We start from the raw sequence: 26,341 nt of genomic DNA, 5'->3' as shown, positions 1-26,341 counted from the left end.
AGGAGAGCTCTGTACCAGCGTGGAGTCACTGTGGGTGGATGAAGAGCATGTGTGCACACACTGTTCAAACACAGCTACAGTGGGAAGGAGAAAACTACAAACATGGTGGTCCTGGATGTTCCCCACAGTGTGAGTAATTAGACAGACTCTACCAACACGTCATGTGATCACTGTGATGATGTCATCTCCTCACAGCTCAAACGTGGCCTCCTGGTGAGTCGTGTTGAACCAAAGGAAGATCCTGTTCTGGTGTCCTTAGAGGAGGTCAGAGAAGTCCACAGTGGGGACACCAGATGATGATCTTTGGTACAAACTGTGTCTGCGATTGTTTCTGTCTCGTCCAGTTATCAAAGGACACACCATCAACCACAGAGATCATCCAGGAGCTCCCAGTGGACGACCTGAAGCCAGCCGTGGTCCAGATCTATGACGACTACCAACCAGGTCCAAGTCTAACTAAGCTTTACTCCAACAGCACACTGACACACTTCAGAGGATCCATCAGACTGAACAGTTCATAAAAGCTGATGTTTCAATCAGTGGGACTCAGAGAAATGACACTTTCATAAATCTGGTTTTAGTCCCTTTGAGTGTAAAAGGAAACAAACTGCATCATTTGTGCTTCTTGCACCAGGATCCTCCTCGTCTCTCCCACAGCAGGAAGTTCAGCTCTGCTCTCATGAAGCAGCAGGAAGATGTGAGGCTCAGAGTGAGGACTGAGTACAGACTGATGACACACTCAGCCTTTTGCCACTGCATGCACAGCTGTGAGTCATGTGACACTCGTGCACTCATGTTGATCACACCTGTCATTGCAGATAAATGAACTCTCCCAGGGGCAACGATCACACACAGTGGTGTGAAAAAGTCTTTTCACTCAGTCATTTCTTACTGTTTCTATCACACAAATGTTCATGTTAGACAAAGATAACACAAGTAAATAAATGATGATGTCATTGATTAAGGCACAAAGGTGATCCCAACCTACCTGAGCTGTGTGCAAAAATAACTGCCCCTCTGCTTCAATCATGAATGAACTGTGATGAAGCACATTTGTTTCTAAAGCTGAGTCTGACAAACACACTCAGCCTGATTACTAGAAGACCTGTTGGATCAACAGACTCATCAACTTCTACAGAACCCGTGTGAGAAAGTGAACAGGCTGAAAGATGTCAAACAGCAACACATAATGCCACCATCTACACAATCAGCTGACAGAGTCACAGCTGTCAGTCTGCACAGGGTTCGAAGCCATTTCTAAGGCTCTGGGACTCTGTTGAACCACGGCGAGAGCCATTAGACACAAATGCTGAAAGTGGGGAACAGTGGGAACCTTCCCAGGAGCCAGTGGCCACCAACATGACTCCAAGAGCACATCGACAGCCAGGAGCTCACAAAGAGCCCAGAACAACATGAAAGAGCTGCAGGTCTCAGTTAAGGTCATAACTGAACAATAAGAAAGAGAATCCATGGAGGAGTCCAAGGAGAAAACCACTGCAGACCAAGAAGAACACAAAGGATGGTCTCACATTGTCCAACAACATGTTGATGATCCCGTTTGGGAAAGACTCTGTGGACTGATGAGACAAAAGCTTTCTGACAGCTTTGAGTCCTGTTACATCTGAAACTAACACAGCATCAATGAAAAGGAGCCTCATAGCAACAGTCACATATGGTGGTGGTAGTGTGATGGTCCCATGTGATGCATCATGGCAGCAACAATACAACAACAAATACACACATGTGACAAATGTACAATAACAGATCATTAAGTGTCACGGCGCCGTGCACATTAGTATATTTGACTGAAGCTTAATAATCAGAATCATGCTCTGATCTCTTCAAATGAATGAAATCATACCTTTCTACTAAAACTGTTTCTGTTGGTCTCCACTTGTTCCTGAACCAGACCCTGCAGGATCCACCTGAGTGTCCCAGTCCTGGACCCTGTTTGTAACCAGGAGGATCCCAGGCCTGATTATTGTTGATGGATTATAAATATTCTGGTTTTATTCTCATTAAATAAATATGTGTATAAATATGTGGATTCATGTTTCAGTCCTGGACGTCGATGCTTGTTTGAAAGGACACAGATGGACCTTGTTTCCTTCTTTCCTTCCTTTTTGTGTCCTCTGTGCTTCATCTGCTGCTCTTCACTCTGTTACTTTGGACTGATTTCACTCACACTTTGTTTCCATGGTTTCTGTGCGTCACGCTGACAGCACGTGAACAACACGACATGTTTGATCTCAAAGAAGGAGCAGCATCCTCTCTCCAACCTGTTTCTCCATCTTCTACAACACCTGATTCATTCCACTTTCTCTGCTTTCACTTTGATTCATGTCTGAAATATGTAGAAAATATTCTGACTATAACAGTTTGGGTCAAAGTGCAGATGTTCCAGATGTTCTGCAGTCTCTCTGTGTTTCATGTTAACATGTAAATGTTTTACCAAAGTGAAGCTTTTTGATGTGACTGCAGGAATGTGAAGTGTAACTCTGAGCTTTAGGAAATGAAACCAAATGTACTTTTTCTCCTTTATTTATAGGAAAGTGTAGGAGAGCAACAGATGAACAAGCGTTACTGTAACAGGAAACACAAACACGTCATCAGAGGATCTTAATGTTCATCATTTTCACTGTTTCCTTGTTCTGTCCATCACAAACACACAACACTTCCTGCTCTCTCTGTGCTGGATCTGATTGGCTGTTTCATTCACAGGAGGTCAGGGCGTTACACAAACAGCTTTAACTGCACAGCGACACACTTTAAATCATCTACAGACAAACCTGTGTGTTTGATTTATGAAGAAATAATAAAGACGTGTCTACAGCTGTCCATCTACAGCTTCTCACACAAACTCTGACACTTCAGCCACTTTAATTCCTGCAAAGTTGCGTAATAAAGAGCTGTGACTGCTATGAACTGCTTATGATGACTGCATTAAGCTCTTAGTTGAAACTTCTTTCATTTATTTTAATGTTAATGTCGCCTTTTTAAGTCTGTGAGGATTTTAATGACATTAAAGGAGCTTCTTTGATTAGAACCAAATTCATGTTGATTCTCAGCCTGAAATGATAAAAACTTTAATAATTCTGTTTATAATCATCAACCTGGAGACCAATGAAAAGTATAATAGTAACAAAAAGACTTTATTATTTGAGTAATGCCTGAATCTGCTCAGAGACGGAGACAACACTGAAGTGTTGATGACAGTTTGACATTAACTGAATTAAAAACAAATGCTCTTATTGTGAAAATCTGCCTCCTGCTTGCTTCAAATCATTTTTATGTATTGTTTAATCTGACAGAGAAACATTGAGGCATTCATCTGACACAGTTTCATCAGCAGCTGTGTTTTCACAGATGTTTCACTTTGATTTGTTCAGATTGAGCAGAGAGGAGTGGCTCTCTGTGTGCGCACTGCTGAGAAACAGGAGCTCATTTCTGCTCTGTTTCATCAAAACAGTGTTATGGAGGAACAAGAAGTTCAGCCTCTAAACTCTCAGCGTGAGGACTGAGTGAAGAGTTTCAGACTTTTGGCTCACAGCTTTTAGCATCGACACAAAGAGCCGATTACGCACTCGTTCTGAGAACATCTCCACCTCCTACAAACAAACTCTCCTACTAGCAGCTGTTACAACCACAACAGGCAGAAGACTGGATTTATTCAGGCTCAGATTTCATGCAGTTTTCAGTAAAGTGTGTGTCACAGACTTTGTAGTTCACATTTGTGTGACTCATTGAAATCTTCTCCTGAAAGTGAAACTCTTACAAACAAATAAGGACACAACCTGCTGCAGGTTAATGATTGATCTAAAGGCAACTGACCTTTGAGCAGTTTGCATTTATGTCTTGAAGCACAGATAAATGAACAACGTTGGACTTTATCAGAAATGAATGAAACATTACTGGGATCCAGTGTAAAGTAACACATACAAGACTGGGTTTGTTTGTTAATACTTAAAACACAGTTATGAAATGTAAACACAGCAGAAGCTCAAATGTTGCACTTGAATACAGAGAGAACAGAAATGATGGAAGAATCATTTAGTTCCACTCAAAAATATGAACGTCAGGTTAATCAGACGATGGACTGAAGATGAATCAGAAACTATTTCCACATAGAAACACTCTGTTTGTCCTTCTTAATCATTCACTCAAAACAGACAAACTGGATGCTTGTTACATTTACAAGAGTTTGAACAAAACATGTTTCTAACATACTCCAGCTTCCTCCCACAGTGCAAAGACATGCGTTTGTGGGGATAGGTTAATTGAAAAATCTAAATTGCCCATAGGTGTGAATGTGAGTGCGAATGGTTGTCTGTCTCTATGTGTTGTCTGTCTGCGACAGACTGGCAACCTGTCCAGGGTGTACCCCGCCTCTGGCCCCATGACAGCTGGGATAGGCTCCAGTGACCCTCCGCAACCCTGAAAGGATAAGTGGAAGCGAATGGATGGATGGATGTTTCTGACATGAACATAATTAAATCATATACGATCTGCATGAAATTTAACTACTTAACACTTCTCAGTTCTAGTTGAGTTGATGTGATACAATCTAGTAACAGTGGTTAGCTGCCTTAAAGGCAGATGTTACACAATATCACAAGATCAGCTGAGATTTCAGACCAAGGGGAAATCACTGGAGTGATCTCAGAAAGAGGCAGAAAAGCATAGACGTGGTGGACCGCACAGTCATTTTGAAAAGGTAAGAATGATTCTGTTCTGTCTTCATTCATCTACTTGGAAATATATCACCAAAAACCAAACCAATAATACAACCAAATCACTGCCAGTTAAGGACTTTGGTTATTTACAACATTTGAAACAAACAGTGCAGCTCAGTCAAAACACCCCAAGGCCAAGTGAAAGTGCTGAGAGGGAAAGATAATGATTGATGATTTATTTAAACTCATAACTGGGTGCAGCAGCTGAGCTTTAACCTGTGAGCTGCAGCTTAAGCCACGACAGCTTAAGCGATCGTGGCTCAAGAGTTGGGAGTTCGCCTTGTAATCGGAAGGTTGCCGGTTCGAGCCCCGGCTCGGACAGTCTCGGTCGTTGTGTCCTTGGGCAAGACACTTCACCCGTTGCCTACTGGTGGTGGTCAGAGGGCCCGGTGGCGCCAGTGTCCGGCAGCCTCGCCTCTGTCAGTGCGCCCCAGGGTGGCTGTGGCTACAACGTAGCTTGCCATCACCTGTGTGTGAATGGGTGAATGACTGGATATGTAAAGCGTTTTGGGGTCCTTAGGGACTAGAAGGTGCTATATAAATACAGGCCATTTACCATTTATGGTTCAGTGTTTCATTTTTAAACTGTTTATCACTGCAGAGACGCCCATAGTCAGGCTATCTACTGTTGAAAAGTGAATTGTTATATACAGTTTGGCAGCTGACCTTTGACCTGCGAGCTTCAGACTTTGCTGGTGTGAAGTGTTTAACCTCCTAAGACCCGAACTCTTCCACAGCATGCATTTTTAATTTCTCTTTGATATTTGGGCTGATTGGGTCTTGATGAATGTAAAAACAAAGAATTACCAGATTTTTTTTTTTTTTACCTAATTTTTGTTTCTAAGAAAAATGAGAGCCACATATGAGGATATTCGTTTAAAATTTCGATAGAACAGTAGCAGTATAATGTCCTCGTAAGTGGATATCAGGACCTTGTAGAGCAAAATTGAGTATAGATAACCCAAAATGTGATGTCCACACATGTGGACGCCAGGTCCTTGGAGGTTAATGCTCATCTATTGAAGCTTGCAGACACACACAAATTATCTTATTTGTTCTCAGGGTTGTTCAGAGTGTTGGAGTTGGAGCAGAAACCTGCTGCAGGTTAATGATTGATCAAATAATATCACATAAGGGGCAGGAGGTGACCTTTGACCTGTGAGCTTCAGACTCTGGTGTGAAGTGTTTAATGTGACGCAGCCTGCAGACACAGAGGACTGATGACGGAGAAGAAGCAGAGGATTTTCTCTGTTTCTACACAGACCTGGTCCAGACAGCAGAGAGCTGCAGAGTGAAGACGTTCATGGGAAGAAGCTGAGTAAGTGCAACGTCCTCTTTGAATCCTGGATCAGGAAGTGACGCCGGTGAATATTTGGTGTTTAAATAAGGTTTCTGTCTTTGACTCAGCCTGCTGTCACTGTGTTTTAGAGAGAAAAAGAGATTTCAGATTAACTGGTGTTCCTGCTGCTGCAGCACTAAAGGACAGTATAGGTGACCGCGCTGATGCCTGTTCATAATGTCGCCAAAGCTAATAAATTGTTGGCTTAATGTTCTTGTTGTCAGAGGTAAACAGAGGTGACAGGAGCAGATAATAAGGATTAAATATAATGCTTAATAACTAAATACTGCTAGTCTGTGATGTAACTCCCAGCAGCATCACCTCATTTCTTTACTCTGACCTTTAACATGAGTTAGCTTAGCTAGCAGAGCAGCTCAGCAGAGCAGCCGCTACCTCTGCTGTTTGTCATGTGACCGAGTCACGTGTGTGCAGTAGACTTGTTAGCGTAGCTAGCAGGCTGAAAGAAGCTAGCAAATTGTGTGAACACTTTGTAAGAGGTGAGCAGTAAAGAGAAGGATAAGGAGCTCCTCCAAATGCTGATTATGCACTTAACCTGATTTTAGTCTTTGATGCATATTATGTGATGTTCAGTCGAAAACAATCACTTAAGTTGACTTTATTATTATTATTTGTTTATTATTCCTAACAAGGCTCTGTACTATAGTGGTTTGCACATTTGATCTGAGGTTATTGTGTCCCTGTAAATTCAACAATAGGCCTCAATGCAAAGCATCAAACAAATATTTTTATTATCAAGTCATTCGACTTACTGAATGAGTCATTGCAGCCCTGACAGTGAAGCACACCCATTTCATTGATAGTCACCATGTAAGAGCTTTTAACTCTCATTGATGAGTAAAACCTTCAGTAGAAACATCTGAAAGCAGTGAGTGAATAAAATGTCTGACAGCAGCAGCAGGGACGGTGCTGTTATAGTTTAATGTGGAGTCTGTCTGCACTCAAACAGTGAAGAGCAAAGAAAAGTACTGTGATGGTGTGAGTTTCTTGTGTTTTGGTGATATTTTGTATTATGGTTTATGTTCTGGTTACAGTCTTAGTTATGCTGTTTTCAGTGTCTTATATTTCTTGTTTAGTTCCTTGATTATTAGATTCCCCCGTGTCTGTGTTTTTGTCCTGTGTGTTTAAGCCCTCTGTTTCCTTCTTTCCACTGTTGTGTTCATCCTTGTTTCTAAAGGCTGTGTTATTCTTTGTGTGTTTCTCTGTGAGTTTAGTTTAGTATTACTTTTTCCATTCAGCAAATAAACCTGTGTTTTATTAAGTTAATGTCCCACCAATGAGTCTGCATTTGGGTCCTATCCTGCCTGCATTACACAACCGGTTCATGACAAGAACGTTTTTCTAGTTTCCAAAACAGTAAATCTGTGTGCAGTTCTCTCAAACTCAAAGTGTGTCAGTGAATGCATCGTGTGTGCTTCACGGTTCCATCTAGTGGACTGATAGTAGAGCAGCTGATGGCAGCTTCCTCTGCCTCACACTGCTGTCTGACTGCATTCAGCTGACACTGAGATGAAGCAGGAAAGAAGCAGCTGATATTTGGACAGCACACATGATGGAAAGGAGGATTTCAGTTGATGTGCACATGAATGATTTGTGTTTCCTCTGCAGGTGAAGGTAGAAAGTGTGTGTGAGCTGATGTGAATTGAGCAGCATGGATCAGTGTGAGGACAGAGAGGAGGGAGTCCCTCCCTCTAAAACCACTTTGTGTGGGGAACATGAGAGCCAGACCAAAGCTCAGAGGTGAGATGACCATCTCTAACTGTCCATGACTCTTTTCCATGTCACAGCTCAGCACTCACATCACTGCTCCATCATTATTCACAGGAAGAAACGAGGAACTAAATGCAAACATGAACCTGAACCCAGCTCTGTGTCCTTACAGAGTGACGCGTCTAAAGAGGCCATCATTCGTTTTAAAGTCCAGCCTGTGTCTGCTGCAGAGAGGTGAGCTGTTAGCAACATGAAATATTTAATTTAACTGCTTGATGTTGTTGGATATAAACTGCAGTGCAAACATGTGTAAGTCAAACTCAAATCAATTTGACACTCGCCTCATTCACACATTTATACAAGTGTGTTTACTCTTTTCTTGTGAGTTTCTATATAAATGATAACACACTGTTAGTCGCTCACACTGCATCTTTCATTGTTAATCTCACCTTCAGTGTCACACAGACAGGATCTGATGATCTTCTTGTTCCTATAATGAAGTGACTGATAAAGAAAGCTGCTTTCAAACATGAAGCAGCGATCAAGCTGCCTTTGAATGTTTCTCAACACTCAAGTACTCACGTTCTTGGCAGAGATGGCATCATACCACTGTTTTATGTGCTGATATCATAAATTTGGATATGAATCTGATATGGTCTATTTTATAATCACTAAAACTGCTTTTTTAAATCTATCTTGCTGCATTTTTTACTCAAATTTAAGAACAAACACTAAAGCTGTTCTGTTATTCCTGTATGCAAAAACTACACTAAACCCAAAATATCTCACAGTTCAGCAAAACTGATCTTTTATATAAACTGTTAGCAAAATTTTAAGTCTGAGTATTTAAAGTAATATTCAAAAAGTACAGGGTGGGCCTTTTATATGGATACACCGTAATAACATGGGAATGGTTGGTGATATCAAAGTCCTGTTTGTGGCACATTAGTATATGTGAGGGGGCAAACTCCTCAGGATGGGTGGTGACCATGGTGGCCATTTAGAAGTCGGCCATCTTGGATACAACTTTTGTTTTTTCAATAGGAAGAGGGCCATGTGACACATCAAACTTATTGGTAATGTCACAAGAAAAACAATGGTGTATCCATATAAATGGCCCACCCTGCAGTCTGTGTGATCACAGCTGCTTCAATGACTTTATCATGTTTGTGTCTGCAGAGGTCAGAGGTCACAGTCTGCAGGGTCCAGCTGTCCGTCTGTGAGGAGTGACCGGTCCAAAGGTCAACCTCCACAGTTCAGTGCTGAACCTGGACCAACGAGGTCAGAGAGCTGTGATGACTCCTTTACATGTTTGTGTTTCCTGGATAAATCTGACCTGAAACATCCTCAGATTGTTACAAAGATTCATTAAAAAGAAAACAATGAAAGAGAAAAGATCCAAATGTTAGACTTGGTCATTTGCTGTTTGAGGACAGTGATGCTCATATCTGTGGGGAAAGTGTGACCTGAGTGGGTTCATGTTTGTCTTTAAAGAGCTGCTCTGATTCTCTTTGTGTCTGATCTGTTAAACAGTCTGAGAGGTCACACAGAGACCCAGCAGCTAAAGCCTGGATCATACTGGCTGCTGTTAATCAGACTCCATCAGGACAACACTGAACCACAGTGCTGTTCATGGAAATCAATCAATAAATTCAACTTTACACTGTATTACCAAAAGTACTGACTCGTCTGCCTTCACACATGTAAACTTGAGTGACATCAGATTCTGAATCCACAGCATTTAATATGATGTCAGCCAAGAGTTCAACATATAACAGCTTAAACTGTTCTAAAAAGGAAAGCAGCAACACTGACTGAACACAGCTTTTAGAGGCTAAATTCACATTTTAATAATGAAAGTGGCTTCATGTGTGTGTGTGTGTGTGTGTGTGTGTGTGTGTGCGTGTGTGTGTGTGTGCTCCACAGAGTGGACCAGCAGAGCTCAGAGGTTCCCAGTGGTCAGTCTGCCCAGCAGCATCAAACACAGCTGGACTCCATATTTATGGTCTGTACATGTACAACAACTACTTTATTTTTAATATTAATAATAATACATTTGTTTATAGGTCCCTTTCAGAACACCAAGGACTCTGTGGACTAAATGACCAAAAGAAACAAACTTTGAAATCAGACGGTCAAATGTGATCACAGGGAAACGTTTTAAACATCGAGGCTTTAAACAAAAACCAAAGTGAAACAGTTTGTAGTCGAGATCAGTGGGAATGAAGCTGAATAACTGTTTGTACAATAACTTTGAGCTCTTAAAAAAAGAAAAACTATCTGAAAGTCTGGCTGCTCTTATGAAAAGTACAGAGAAATTATGGGTCGTTCAACACTTGTGCACAATATAAGAGTTTAAATAAATCTAAAGAGTAACTCAAAATCCTACAATCATACTGAGAAAATCATCTACAGCTAACTATCCAAATGGATTTGTTTAAGACAGCTCCATCTGCTGGTGGCCCTCTGCAGGTGCATGAAAGGGGCGTGTTTATAGTGAAAGTAGTAGAGAAAGTAAACCCCATGGGAAGGAGGAGGACTCTCAGCAGCTTCCAGCTCATATTCAGACATTTGACTTCTCACTGAAAGCAGCTAGTTTGAGTGTCTGTACCTTAATTAGAAGAGATAACATGGCCATAGTAATTAGAGTTGATGGAGCAATGCTGTCCTTGTAATGTAGTTTATGATTTTTATACATCTGTTTGTGGACAAGTCCAGTTTTTCTGTAGAGCCTCTCAAGTTGGTGACAGCAGTCAAAGTTCACGTGTAAACCAGAGCTGCAAATCAGGTCCAAATGTGTTGTTCACGGTGAGTGGGATCATCATTGGCTGCTATGTTAACATCCTGCAGCAGGATGTGTTTGGTCAGAGAATGGATAGATCACTAAGTCATTGTTGAGTTTAGGGGGATGGTAGACAGCTGGAGTAGGTTCAGCCAGTTGACACACAGTAGACGTCTTCACCTCTATATATAACACCTCGCTGTCCTGTTCACTGGTACCATCCTGTTTCAAAGCAGCAACCATCGTTCCCATCCCCAAACAGTCAAATGTCACATGTCTGAACGATTTCAGACCTGTGGCACTCACCCCCATTCCCGCCAAATGCCTGGAGAGACTGGTCATTAAACACATCAGAGCTGCCCTTCCACCATCTCTGGACCCGCACCAGTTTGCATACAGGGAGAACCGGTCAACTGAGGACGCGATCGCCACAGTGCTGCACACACTACTGGAGCACCTGGAGCACAAGAACACCTATGCACGGCTCCTCTTTATAGACTACAGCTCGGCTTTTAATACCATCCGGCCATACAAACTCCGTCCCAAACTCCATCAACTGGGACTCAACTCCTCCCTGTGCAACTGGATTGTGGACTTCCTCACTAACCGTAGACAGAGCGTCAGAGTGGGTAAGAACACCTCTTCCACCCTTGTGGTCAACACCGGTGCCCCTCAGGGGTGTGTTCTGAGCCCTCTGCTATACACTCTCTTCACTCATGACTGTATTTCCTCCTGCGCGTCCAATCTCATTGTTAAGTTTGCCGACGACACCACAGTGCTCGGACTCATATCCAACAACGATGAGACAAACTACAGGACAGAGGTGCAACAACTAGAGTCATGGTGCCGCGACAATAACTTGGTCTTAAACACCAAAAAGACTAAGGAGATTATTGTAGATTTCCGGAGGAAAGGTCACAACAACCACCTGCCTCTCTTCATTGGCAGTGAGGCGGTGGAGAGGGTGAGCAGTTTTAAATTCTTGGGGGTAACTGTGACTGAGGACTTGTCCTGGGGCAACCACATCACCTCAGCTGTACGGAAGGCCCAACAGCGCCTCTACTACCTGAGGAGACTGCGGAGCGCACACATTCCCAGACCTCTGATGTTGAACTTCTACAACTGTGCCATCAGTAGTGTTCTGACGTATGGATTTCTAGTGTGGTTCCCCAGCTGCACCAAGGCCGACCAGCAAGCACTCCAGCGGGTGGTGAAAGAAGCTGGCAGAATTATTGGAACGATTCTGCCAGAGATTAGCAATATCTTCCCCACTCGCTGTCTGAGGAGGGTGCACAGTATCCTGCGGGACCAACACCACCCTGCGCACCACCTTTTCCACCTGCTGCCCTCAGGGAGAAGGTACAGGTCCATACAGGCCAGAACGTCCAGATTGGCCAACAGCCTGTATCCACAGGCTGTGAGGCTCCTGAACTCTGCCCCCCCCCTCTCTGCCCCCCTCTCACGGACAATAACCATATCCAACTTATTAATAGCAGTGAACTGGTCTGAAAAATAGACAATTATCATATCTCACAGTACAATAATTGAACGGGTTGCACTGTTGCACTTTGTCATATTTCTCAGGTCTTTGTCTGAATGTCCCATGAACATTACCTGTCATATTCTCATGTTTTTGCTAAGGATCGTCTCATTGCACTTAAGTCACACTGGGTTAAATAGTCACACTTGGGTCTAAGGGGAATTTTGGTATTTATTATTATTATCTGTTGTAGAAGCTCTAAACACAATTCCATTGTTCTTGACAATGACAATAAATACTTGAATTGAATTGTAGATAAAAATAACTGAAGGCAGGAGCAGACACCTGTATGACTTTCCACCTCTCACATAGATTATTGTCCCTGGGCAGAGCCACAGGGCTGGTAGATGTAAACAAACCTGGAGGAGAGGATTTATTCAACTGAGAAAAGTCACAGAGTTTTGTCTTGATGCTCAATCATCCAGGTAAGTAAATCCCAAAAGGGTTGATTCTGTTCATCTGGACGTTTTCAGTGGGAGAAACGTTTCATCATCATCAGGTGACGTCTTCAGTCTCAGCTGACTGCAGGTTTCCAACCTTACAAACAGGACATTTGTATAATGACTGAAACCAGCAGCACTGAAGGAACAATGGACTGTGAGGTCAGTTCATTGATCATTGGTACGCATATCACATATTGGTACGCTGCAATCACAGCATTGTAAGATGGTGAGAGATGCACCCTTAGGCCCCTCCTCCATTCAGAGATGGTCTTTCCCTTTTCATATAAATGGCCTCCTTGACTCCGCCCTCAAACCAGCGTTCACATTTACTCAGGACCTTCTTGATGTGATGCTCTTCTGCCTCCCTGGCTGCTGTGTCTGTGGGGATGGTGTTTGTTCTGTGTTGTAGCGTCCTGATGACGCCCAGTTTGTGCTCCAGTGGATGGTGAGAGTCAAACCTTAAATACTGATCTGTATGTGTAAACAGAGTGAACCTTTAAGACCAGTTGGCTGTATGATCAACTCAGTCACCTGAAACATCTCCAGGTTTCTGGCTTCGATCATCAACCCGTTGGTAGTTCAGCTCTGAACACCAGTGAAATGTTTCTCCCACTGAAATCGCTGCATTCATATGAACAGAATCAATGTTTTGGGATCATGGAGTTGTGGACAAAGTCTCAGTTAATCAGATAAAGTCAGACTTACAATTGGTGAGGAGATCGTGGATGATATGCTCTTTGATCATAAAGAAGTGGATGTTGTGGAGACTGAAGTTCAGAGTGGTGGCTCATTCATAAAGTATCCTGTTCCAGCTGCTGGAGGACAACATCATCACTTTTGTGAAGACCGAGCTGAAGAAGATCCAGAAGGCTCTGAATCCAAATAAGCCCCAATGCTTGGAGTTTCAGAGGGAGGATGATGAGCAGAGGAGCAGCAGAGAGGCATTTGTGAAGATCACAGTGGACTTCCTGAGGAGAATGAAGCAGCAGGAGCTGGCTGACCGTCTGCAGAGCAGTAAGAGGATTTCTTACTTAAGGTTTTAAGCTGTTAGATAAATGAGACACTTCTGACACCAGTGTGTTCAGTCATTTCTCAGTGGCTCAGAAACTGTCATCAGCGTTTTGTAAAATAAGATTGTTGAAGTTGTACTTTTATTATTATTATTGTTCAGAACTTCCAGCTGCAGTTTGTCATCGTAACCTTAAATCCACCCTGAAGAAGAAGTTCCAGTGTGTGTTTGAGGGGATCGCTAAAGCAGGAAACCCAACCCTTCTGAATCAGATCTACACAGAGCTCTACATCACAGAGGGAGGGACTGCAGAGGTCAATGATGAACATGAGGTCAGACAGATTGAAACAGCATCCAGGAAACCAGACAGACCAGAAACAACAATCAGACAAGAAGACATCTTTAAAGCCTCACCTGGAAGAGATGAACCAATCAGAACAGTGCTGACAAAGGGAGTGGCTGGCATTGGGAAAACAGTCTTAACACAGAAATACACCCTGGACTGGGCTGAAGACAAAGCCAACCAGGACATCCAGTTCATATTTCCGTTCACTTTCAGAGAGCTGAATGTGCTGAAAGAGGAAAAGTTCAGCTTGGTGGAACTTGTTCATCACTTCTTTACTGAAACCAAAGAAGCAGGAATCTGCAGCTTTGAAGACTTCCAGGTTGTGTTCATCTTTGATGGTCTGGATGAGTGTCGACTTCCTCTGGACTTCCACAAAACTACAATCCTAACTGACCCTAGAAAGTCCACCTCAGTGGATGTGCTGCTGATAAACCTCATCAGGGGGAAACTGCTTCCCTCTGCTCGCCTCTGGATAACCACACGACCTGCAGCAGCCAATCAGATCCCTCCACAGTGTGTTGGCATGGTGACAGAGGTCAGAGGGTTCACTGACCCACAGAAGGAGGAGTACTTCAGGAAGAGATTCAGAGATGAGGAGCAGGCCAGCAGGATCATCTCCCACATCAAGACATCACGAAGCCTCCACATCATGTGCCACATCCCAGTCTTCTGCTGGATCACTGCTACAGTTCTGGATGATGTGCTGGAAACGAGAGAGGGAGGACAGCTGCCCAAGACCCTGACTGAGATGTACATCCACTTCCTGGTGGTTCAGGCCAAAGTGAAGAAGGTCAAGTATGATGGAGGAGCTGAGACAGATCCACACTGGAGTCCAGAGAGCAGGAAGATGATTAAGTCTCTGGGAAAACTGGCTTTTGTTCAGCTGCAGAAAGGAAACCTGATCTTCTATGAATCAGACCTGACAGAGTGTGGCATCGATATCAGAGCAGCCTCAGTGTACTCAGGAGTGTTCACACAGATCTTTAAAGAGGAGAGAGGACTGTACCAGGACAAGGTGTTCTGCTTCATCCATCTGAGTGTTCAGGAGTTTCTGGCTGCTCTTCATGTTCATCTGACCTTCATCAACTCTGGACTCAATCTGCTGGAAGAACAACAAACAATCTCTACATGGTTTAAATTATTTGAAAAGAAAAAGAGTGTAAAATCTCTCCACCAGAGTGCTGTGAACAAGGCCTTACAGAGTCCAAATGGACACCTGGACTTGTTCCTCCGCTTCCTCCTGGGTCTTTCACTGCAGACCAGTCAGAGTCTCCTAAGAGGTCTGCTGACACAGACAGGAAGTAACTCACAGACCAATCAGGAAACAGTCCAGTACATCAAGAAGAAGCTCAGTGAGAATCTGTCTGCAGAGAAAAGCATCAATCTGCTCCACTGTCTGAATGAACTGAATGATCGTTCTCTAGTGGAGGAGATCCAACAATACAGGACTTCAGGAAGTCTCTCCACAGGTAAACTGTCTCCTGCTCAGTGCTCAGCTCTGACCTTCATCTTACTGTCATCAGAAGAAAATCTGGATGAGTTTGACTTGAAGAAATACTCTGCTTCTGAGGAGGCTCTTCTGAGAATGCTGCCAGTGGTCAAAGCCTCCAACAAAGCTCTGTGAGTACATTTTAACTTATATGCTTGTTGGTAAAAAGCAGGTGCGATCAACTAAAAAAAACTAACAAAATAACCCCCAAAATACAGTCATGAGTGCTGGTGTCTGAAAAGTCTATAAAGTTATTAAGTGATAATCAATACTCACTTTGTTCAACACTGAATACATGTCGGCATTTCTGAAATTTTTCTGGGTGGTTATTGATGTAAGTTTTAATCATGAACTCTTCTGAAACGATTACAAAATAAAGAACTTTGACACATTTTGTTGATACCAAAAATGTGTCAAATTTGAACTATCCAGTGTTCTTTTACTGCTCTGTTCTCTCTTCTCTCTCTGATTGTCTCCACATGTTGCTCATTACTTTCCTGACAAAAAGAGAATGGAATATTCCTAAATGTTATATAATCTCATTACACTTGATCAAAAGTATTTTTTTTAATTGTTTTGCTGTTATTTTTCAGACTGAGTCTCTGTAACCTGTCAGAGAGAAGTTGTGAAGCTCTGTCCTCAGGTCTCAGCTCTCAGTCCTCTAATCTGATCAAGCTAGACCTGAGTAACAATGACCTGCAGGATTCAGGCGTGAAGTTTCTGTCTGAAGGACTGAAGAATCCACACTGTAAACTGGAAACTCTCAGGTGAGATCAAACATTTTTTAATCAACTGGCAGAAATAGCAAATTAATAATAAGGTAATCCTTTAATAAGAGGAGATGTGGAGGTGTTCTGATGTGCAACATACTCTTATGTTGAAAGATTCTAAAACAAGAAGTAGTTCCTGGGAACTGCTTTCTGTTTTGTTGCTGTCTAAGTAGAAATTTGATGATGAAAATAGTGATGAGTTTGCAGAGTTGAATCCACAGCACACAACACAAATATTCTCACACCTGACAATATGTACATAGTCATGGTGTTGGGTGCTGAAGATCATAATTAGAAATTTAATTGTAAACTTTGTGCTTTTAAGGGAAGCAATTTTAATTCAGTGTTTTCATTAGTCTTAATTTTATGCATCTACTACCACTAAGAAGAGAACGGACATGGGTATCACTTTATCCAGCTTCTAAGTCATAAATTCTGCACTCAGCTTTGCCGTCTCCAGTATCACTGAAATTCAGCCAGATGCTGCTCATTTTGTGTTTTCACTTTGTCCTGACACGCTTGCATTTAAACCTGTGTCTGTGTGTACCTGGCCTGTACCACTATGCTTGCTTTCTTCTGAACGTTTGCCCCCATCCCTTTCTTTAAATAGTGGCATGATCCCAGTCTGTCTCTTAATGTGATTGGCGACATAATGTGTCCATCAGAATAAAGTCCCAGCCCTGTTGGCATGGAATATTAGCAAGCCTGAAAATACTGTAATAACTGACATATCAAATTATCTCAGGGGCCGAATTTGGCAGACGGGCCATGTGTTTGACACCCCTGGTTTAGACAGTTTAGCATTCTATCTTCTACTGAGATAACTCCAAGCTAAGTATCAAATCAGCTAACTGCAGCCACAAGCTGCGACTGGTTTTCATTGTGGATGATGATGTATTCTCACACTGATCCTTCATGGTGATGCTGCCATCCACCCACTGGATTCACATCTTCACAGTGTTGGGAAGGTCACTTTTAAAATGTTTTCCACTACAGATTAGAGAATACATGCCCCAAAATGTATTTTGTAATGCATTCTGTTACATTACTCTCACTGAGTAACGTAACAGAATACTTTGGATTACTTAATATATTATCATGCTTTTTACAGCTACATGAATGTACTATTGCTGTGTGATTTATTACTATTATGAAGGTTACTCACCATACCAATTCCAACTAGATGTTTAAATCTTAATATAAAATGAGTAACAGTAGGGAGGATGAGAGGGCGATCTCGTATAGAAAACTATTCTGCGCATATATAAAAGACGTCTGCGGGTCCGAACTGTAGTAAAGGGACCTCTGGCTAATATGTCGGGTTCATGTCGGGCTGGTAGCCGAAAACTAACTTTACTTTGTTGTCTCGGTCAACTTTGCTTGCAAGAGACAGAGAGAGGCGTTGAAAGGCTGCTCCAACGGAACTTATTGTTTCGGAGGAAAACACAAACAGAGTGTACAGTCGAGTCTTAATAGCTTATTTACAACTGGGCTCGTCAGGCACTCTTTTCGGCTGCAGTGGTTATTATTATATTTACATGCTTCCAGCTCCCGTTTCTGCTCGGTGACAACTCCTACTTTTCCAGTCCCCTTTTTCTCCCTCCTCTTGCTCATGGACACATAACGTGTATGGCTGTCCATTCTCCCTACAGCACGGACTACATTGCCATCAGCTCTCATTAGTTTTAGTTACTGTTTGTATTTTTGAGTTTATTTACTTCCGTCAGTGCTCCACTACATCCCTTTACTAGGTTCACTCAGGTGTTCCCCTCATGGTTGTTATTAACTTCCTGTTTTATTTTGGTAGTTATCATCTCTGGTGTCAAAGGTTTAGTTTTACTTCCTCCCCTGGTATTGTCTACATGAGTTTTAGCTGTACAAGGTTTTATTGAGTGTTTATTGATTTGTCTCTTCTTTTTATTTAACTATAATTCTTGACTTATAAACAATTGATAAAAAGTATTTTTTTTGAAATATCAAATCATTTTTTACAGAAACATTTCTACTAAAAAACATACTAAAAAGTAGAAATGTTTCTGTTTGGCTCTAATGCTGAGTCTCTTTTACAAAGATGGAACTGCAGCTAATCGTGCTCATGTAGCCAGTTATTAAAAAACCAAGTCACCTTCAGACACAGCAGACATTTAGTGATGATCTCACTGTATGTGGTCCTTTAGCGCCTCTTAGTGGTGAACTTGTAGAGTGGTGTTAGTCTGGGTGACGAGTGTAACTGTTGAGTGAGACACACCGAGCCTGCATGCTGGTAGCACCTTAGCCACAGCTCAGGTGGAGAAGCTGAAAGTGTAGTAGAGATATCAGGGGTGACACTGGTGTGTCTGATTCACTCTTTAGCACTCCGGTCACTCCAGTGTGTCAGCCAGGACACCACTGAAGGCCAAATGATCCCAGCGTGAAGAATAAGGAGCTTAAGGTTCGGTTTGAGGTTTTGTCAAAGCAGCGAACACAAAGAAAGCCTGGCTGTGGTGGACTTCCCATGATGCTATGCATGTTTTTAACTTTTGTCTTCTCTCTCCTTAGTTTGTGTTTTGTTCTTGTCTCTCTGAGCTCATCTCTTATCTTTCCCCTCACCCTGCAACCAGTCATGGTAGATGCTCCTCCTGGAGCCTGTTTTCACTGGGAGGATCTTTGTGTCAAAGGGAGTTCTTCCTTTCCACCATCACCAAGTGCTGCTCACAGTGGATTGTCTGATGGTTGGGGCTTTCTCTCTAATATTGGAGGCTGTTACCTTACACTGTTAAACAGCTTGAGATGACTGTTGGTGTCTGTTGGGAATTGTCACTTATAAATAAAGTTACATTGAATGGATGTAAATGGATAGATGTTATTGTGACAAAGAGAAAACGATTGTTGACAGATGGATTGTTGTTTTGTGTGTCTGCAGTCTGTCAGGCTGTCTGATCACAGAGGAAGGCTGTACTTCTCTGGCCTCAGCTCTGAGCGCCAACCCCTCCCATCTGAGAGAGCTGGACCTGAGCTACAATCATCCAGGAGACTCAGGAATAAAGCTGCTGTCGGCTGGACTGAAGGAACCAGGCTGGAGACTGGACACTCTCAGGTATGGAGAGAATGTCTGATAGAGGAGGAAGAGCTGGAAACATGTCCTGTGTCCTTCACTCACTTCCTGTTTGTTTCCTGCAGATGAGACATGAACAATTACACATGCAGGTAGTGCTGGGCGATATGACGATATATATTGTGTGGACGATAGAAAAGTGTCTATCGTGCCATTTGTCTTCTGTCGTTTATATCGTACTAACCCAAATTTGATAAATTATTACACAAACTATATAATTAACCCTTTACAACCAGTCGGAGCAGGCACGCTCTGTTTTACCTAACTATTTTTAAATCCCTGTAGAACTGTAGCCACGTAAGGTAGCGCAATAATTTTATTTGCACGTGAAACCGGAGGACTTGTACTTACATCTTATGCCATTAGCTTGTCCTAGGTCATGGTTTCCTTCCACATATAACTGCACATGTAACTTGCAAAAATTGCATAAGAAGCACTTGCAGCAACAAAAACATAATATTCCAAACTTGCAGCAACAAAAAGATAATATTCCAGAAACACGCTTTGCTGACGTTCATAAGACTTCCTACGTTGGCATATATGTCAGCGCGAACTAACTGTCCGCCATTACCTGCCCAAAACCGGAAGTGACGTCATTTTCGCAAAAAGCCTATGTTGGTGTTTTTAAAAGTCATGTTTTACTTTATGCTTTCCTGTATCATTTCTGGGATGCTTAGAACTCAAATTACACTGTTGGAAATAGTTTATTTTGATGCATTATAATATTTATGTACATTTTTCCTGTAGTATATAAAAATTAGTGTATCTCAAAAATAAAACTATGAAGACACTCAAAATAAATTTCTCGTGGTTGGAAACTTTTGTATTTACAGTTTTGAGGGATACACCTCTTAAATTTTTTTAACTAGAAATATATGTAAAAAACAAAAGAAGTTTTTGCAATTTATGAAGTTACTATTTACTTAATGCCTACATATTATTAAAATTTGGGCTATAACGGTTGTAAATATATATGGAAACTTGAAATACTCCCACAAATGGCACTACAGCATGTAAAAACAGAAAGATAAGCTCTGGCGGTCTTGGTTCTATGGTAGGTCTTAAAGGGTTAAATAGCCTGTGGCAAATATATTAGTGTTGTCTTTTAACTATACATGCTCTTAACTTTATGCAAGAAAAAATAAAGTATTAAAAAAAATGATATTTTTCGTGAAGAAATTCCGTCTCGTGGTTTGCGAGCTGGTGCTGCTGTCCGTGCACCCGGATTTGCGACATACTTTATGGTAACTCAAAACAAAGACTGCACCCTCGGCACTCGCTGTTTACAGACTGCGTACTTTCTAGATCAGCGGTCCCCAACCCCGGGCCTCGGACCGGTACCGGTCCGTGAGTCGTTCGGTACCGGGCCGCGAGAGTTGAGGTTCAGGTGTGAAATGTATGGTTTTCAGGGTTTTTATCGGTTTTCAGCGTTATTTTGTTATTGTTTTTATCGTTAACTCGGTTTTCCTGGGTCTTTTCACGTGTGTTATGAATAAATCTTCTTTTTTTCGGTACCGGCACTAGTTTTATTTTGTTGTATTCATCCGCGACACCTCATTGCCGGTCCGTGAAAATATTGTCGGGCATAAACCGGTCCGTGGCGCAAAAAAGGTTGGGGACCGCTGTTCTAGATGACCACGGGTCAGGTGGTATATCGTGATATATATCGTTATTGTGATATAAAATAATTCATATCGTGATAAATATTTTTTCCATATTGCCCAGCACTACATGCAGGAATATTTTCAGGGACAGACACACTAGTCTAGCTGGATAGTACATGGATATTTATGTACGGGGTCTCCAAGGAGTCTGTTTGCAGGAACATTAATGATAACTGATAAGTCATGTTGAGAGTTTCATTAAAAGTAGACCTACAGTTAGGTCCATAAATATTTGGAAAGAGACAACATTTTGTAACTTTAGATACACTTTATTAGGTCACAGGTGTACCTGAGATAGTGGTCACTGTGTACCTATTAATGTGTCAGCCATGTGTATGTTTCCCATGCTGTATCTCCACAGTCACAGTGGCAGTCAGTGACACTGACAGAAGGATAAAAGAAGCCTGTGAATCATTTCAGTCTGTGTGTGTGACAAAGAGACAGACAGGAGTAGCTAACATTTGGAAATGGAAACTTAAATACTGGAAACTCTACATTCACAGCTGAATTCGCAATAAATTTGTTCTCAAGTGCACATTTAGCAGCTAATGCTAATACTGTTTTCCCTTGCTTTCTACAACTTGAGCAGCTATTGCTAAGTAGGCCACTTTGCTCTGCTAAGGATTTGTGTGACCATGATGAAAACTCTAATAAACTAATGCTGCTAAGCTAATGCTGTTTAGCATTAACGTCACATCATTATAACGCAAGAGAAAAGGGTATTAGCATTAGCTACTAGTGCTTATTCACCCCAAATTACCTTTAGCTGCTAATGGCAGCCTACTTAGCATTAACCCCTTACTAATATAATGCTAATTTACATCAAATTAGCATTAGCTGCTAAAGTTGTTATAAGAAAAGAGAAAATGGTATTAGCATTAGCTGCTAATAATTATTCACACCTAATTAGAATAAGCCGCTAAAGGCAGCCTACTTAGCATTAACTTCTCACTTCGTTGTTACCCAACAGAAAAGAGTATTAGTATTAGCCACTCACATTTTTAAAAACTAAGGGAAAACAGTATTAGCATTAGCGCATAGTGCTAATTCACATCAAAGTAGCATTAGTTAATAACGGCAGCCTACTTAGCATTAACTGCTCACTAATATAATGCTAATTCACATCAAATTAGCATTAGCTGCTCAAGTTGTTATAAGGAAAGAGAAAACTGTATTAGCATTAGCTGCTAATAATTATTCACTCCTAATTAGAGTTAGCCCCTAATGGCAGCCTACTTAGCATTAACTCCTGACATCGTTATAATGCAGGGGAAAAGAGTTACCATTATCGGATAATGCTAATGCAAATCAAATTAGCATTAGTTAATAACGGTAGACTTCTTATCATTAGCTGCTGTCATTCTTACAAAGCAAACAGTATGAGCATTAGCTGTTAATGCTTTTTTTATCTAAAATTAGAATTAGCCAATAATGGCGTAATAGTTATTAACGGTAAAATGGAAGGAAAAATAGTATAAGCATTAGCTATTTATATTGTTAAAATGTAAGAAAAAACATTGTTAGCATTAGTGGATAAATTAGCATGAGCTAATGATGGCACCCTACTTAGCATTAGCTGCTCCCATTGTTAGAAATCAAGAGAATATGGTATTAGCATTAGTTGCCAATGCTCATTTACCTAAAATTACCATTAGCCACTGATTAGCATAAACTTCTTAATGCTAAATGAAGTTAATTCATGCTAAATAGGCTTAACTGAAATGAAAGTAGTGTTAGCATTAGCTGCTGATATTGTCAAAAAGTAATAAAAAGTAAGATAAAACATTGCTATCAGTAGCGGATAATGCTAACACACATCAAATTAGCATGACCTAATAATGGTAGCCTTCTTAGCATTAACTGCTCATATTGTTATAATGCAAGAGAAAAGAGTTGGCAAAAACATTGTTAGCATTAGTGAATAATGCTAATTCACCTAAATTAGCATTAGCTAATAATGGCTACGTACTTAGCATTAGCTACTGATATTGATATAAAGCAAGAAAATATGGTATTAGCATTAGCTTCTAATGCTTTTTCATCTAAAATTAGAATTAGCCACTAATGGTGGCCTATTTAGCTTTAACTCTTCACATTGCAGGGGAAAAGTTAAGATTGAATTAAAAAAGTGTTCACATTAGGTCTTGTATTGTTAAAAAGTAAGAAAATACATTGTTAGCATAAGTGGATAATGCTAATTCACCTCAAATTAGTATTAGCTAATAACGGCAACCTACTTAACATTTGCTGGTCGCATTGTTATATATAGCAAGAAAATATGGTATTAGCATTAGCTGCCAATTCCTATTCACCAGCATTAGCTGCTAGCATCAGCCTACCTAGCACTAGCTGCTCACATTGTTAAAAGGGAAGGGAAAATTATATTAGCAGTAGCAGGCAATAATAATTCACCCCTAATTAGAATTAGCCACTAATGGCAGCAGTCTATTTAGCGGTAGCTGCTCACATTGCTATAAAGCAAAGGAAAACGATATGAGCATTAGGTTTTGCTAGGGAAAAGAGTGTTAGCATTAGCAGTTCACATTGTTAAAAAGTTAAGGGAAATAGTGTTAGCATTAGGTACTCACATTGTCAAAAAGTAAGTGTTAACATTAGTGCATAATGCTAATTCACGTCAAGTTTGCATTAGTTAATAACGGCAACCTATTTAGCACTAGCAGATAATGTTGACCGTGGCCCACTGGAAAAGTTCAGAACTAAAGATTTAGGAGTGTTTCTCGATAGCTCTTTCTCATTTGAGAAACAAATAAATTCTGCTTTTAAAACCAGCTGTAAGGTTTATATTGTTGATTGTCATTTATGCTTAGAAATATTTACTCATATATGGTTAGAGTTTTATAATCGATTGCATAATGATAGAGGTTTGATCCTTAGTAGTCTGTAAAGACTCTGTGTGCCTTCCAGAGTGCTCTGGCATGCACACACACCTTGGGGTCATGAGAGAGGTCGTACCTTTTCTTACTCATTTATGGTATAGGACAGGGGTCGGCAACCTGCGGCTCCGCATGCGGCTCTTTAGTCCTTTTAGTGCGGCTCTGCGTGGTTTGGGAAAATAAATTAGTTTTTTAAGTAATTAGCTGAAGTGTGTTTTACTTATGTTAGTTCTTTTTTAACTTGTATTTCGAAATTGGAAGATTATTGTGATATTGAAATATACATATAAAATTATATTCTATTATTTTTTGATCGCTCATAATAAGCGTCACACTCACGGAAGCCGGTGTACCTGCCGAAACACCGTGCATATATCGAGACTTTCAACCCCAGGTAGGCCAATTATGGATCTTCGGATCCACATTATGTCAGCAGCTGTTCTCCACCGTGAACTATGTTAAAAACAAAAACGCTCACACCTCACAGATGACAGCTTACAGTCCTGCATAAAGATGAAAGTGACTTCGTACAGCCCTGATCTGCAGACGCTGTGCGCAGAGGTTCGGGACCAGAAGTCCCATTGTAAACATATCACGGCAGACCCGACGATGTTTGCATGAACACGCTTTTCAGCATCTCTTTATTGACATTTTTCACACACGGTTGCTGTACGCATACAGCCGGCTGTAGCTTTGCAGCTCACAGCCCGACACATACCAACAACAACACAACAGCAGAGAGAGTACAGATGTTAAGGTGGCGAGGCGTGATTGCGGGTGCCGCTCAGGTGCGTCCGCCTCCCCTGCAGCGGCGCTGCAGACCACGCCCCGCCACACACATTAACCAGGTAAAATACATATTTAGGCAGAATTTTGCAAATATCTATTTTTCATCTTTCAGCAGCATAGAGCTTTTTTTCAATTATTTTTATAAGTCAGGTCAAGGCTCCAAAAGCCCAAAGGAGATATAAGGGTGGCGGCTCACAACAGTTTTTATTTGCTGGATCATTTTAGTTCAGCTGGGTGTCTTTGCTTTTGTTATATTTCTTTAAGAGTTCAAAATGTGTTAATTACATAAATAAAATGTAATTTTCTCTGTAGCACTTCATAGATTTCATAAGCAACACACCTTAGTTGTTCACACAAAGGTAAAAAACAATATATACAGTGTTATCTTCATTTTAGATGTCAAAAAGTATTTGTGGCTCCCAGAGTTTTCTTTTGCGTGGAAATCGCGTCCAAATGGCTCTTTGGGTGTTAAAGGTTGCTGACCCCTGGTATAGGAGGACACCTACTCTGTGTCTGCTTAAACATAAGAGCCCTTTGTTAGGGGGACCGCTGGACTCTTAGCACCAGCTTTGGGGTCACAGGGTCACATCTGGAACACACACACACACACACACACATACCTACACTATGCACAGACTGGTACTCTTTGTTCATACCTGTGTAAGACGTCATATGTTAATGAACTTATGCATATTCATGTAACCTCAATAAAGAGCAGTGTTACGAGGGAGCAGACGAGAGCGACTGAGGTCAAGCGAAGGAACGGCGCTGTCACAGTTCTCTCCCTCATGAATTGTCTGGTTCCAGCAGTGGCTCTGTGACCCATCACCAGCTTTTTCCACTGGTTACCAGTACGTCGTAGAATCCACTTCCAGATCTTGTTGTTTGTCTTTAAATCTCTGAGTGGATTGGCTCCATCTTATCTCTCTTTAACAAAAATAATCCAAGCAGAGCCCTCAGGTCTGCAGATAAGCAGCTTCTGACCAGAACTAGACGTAAAAACAGAGGTGAGCTTTATCGATCGCTGCAGCCAAACTCTGGAACAGTCGCCCTTCACATCAGGTCGTCACCAACACTCGACATTTTTAAAACCCGGTTGGAAACACATTTGTACTCTGTAGCTTTCAATTCTGACGAGTCTTTATAGTAATTACTGTGTATGTTTCCTATTTTATCTCTACTCTGTGCAGCACTTTGGCTCAACCTGTTTTTAAATGTGCTGATAAATAAATGTAGATTTCTTTGAATAAAACAGTGGAGCCGAGCTTTGAGCTCAGTGTGTAACAGTGTGTGTATGAGAGCCATGTAATGTCCATGTGTGCATGCTGACTGTGCTGCTCTGACCCCTCCTCCTTTCAGGGTGGAGCCTGCTGGAGTCCGATGGTTGAGACCAGGTCTGAGGAAGTGTAAGTGTGTTTTTAATGGGATTCATGAAAACAAAGCAGCACACATTCAACCATCTTCATCATGTCAGGAGTCATCATCAAAGTGTCAATCAATGAACAGATGATGGATCAATAACTGCAGCTGGGTTGTGTTTGTTCTCTCCATCAGATTCCTGTCAACTCACAATCGACACAAACACAGTGAACACGGAGCTCCAACTGTCTGACAACAACAGGAAGGTGACACATGTGGAGGAGGTTCAGTCATATCCTGATCATCCAGACAGATTTGATGTTTATCAGCTGCTGTGTAGAAATGGTCTGACTGGTCGCTGT

The 26,341-nt window shown here is 41.5% G+C and overlaps 1 protein-coding gene and 1 long non-coding RNA gene across 2 annotated transcripts; both read left to right on the top strand.

Annotated features, from left to right (window-relative positions):
- Positions 1–5,898: 5,898 nt before the first annotated feature.
- LOC112846403 (uncharacterized) lies at positions 5,899–7,736 on the top strand. Its single transcript, XR_003219332.1, has 2 exons — positions 5,899–6,051; positions 7,699–7,736. It is a non-coding gene; the product is annotated as an uncharacterized LOC112846403 (long non-coding RNA).
- Positions 7,737–7,772: 36 nt separating this feature from the next.
- Positions 7,773–15,544, top strand: LOC112846390 (protein NLRC3-like). The gene is made up of 6 exons (XM_025905866.1): positions 7,773–7,830; positions 7,915–8,034; positions 8,980–9,081; positions 9,727–9,805; positions 13,378–13,579; positions 13,746–15,544. Exons 4-6 carry the CDS (start codon positions 9,803–9,805, stop codon positions 15,542–15,544), a joined length of 2,004 nt encoding a protein of 667 aa, XP_025761651.1. The 5' UTR covers positions 7,773–7,830; positions 7,915–8,034; positions 8,980–9,081; positions 9,727–9,802.
- Positions 15,545–26,341: the final 10,797 nt, after the last annotated feature.

This window comes from Oreochromis niloticus, linkage group LG3, assembly GCF_001858045.2.
Source record: "Oreochromis niloticus isolate F11D_XX linkage group LG3, O_niloticus_UMD_NMBU, whole genome shotgun sequence".
In the NCBI taxonomy this organism is placed as follows: Eukaryota; Metazoa; Chordata; class Actinopteri; order Cichliformes; family Cichlidae; genus Oreochromis; species Oreochromis niloticus.
This window is presented reverse-complemented; position numbering and strand designations above follow the sequence as displayed.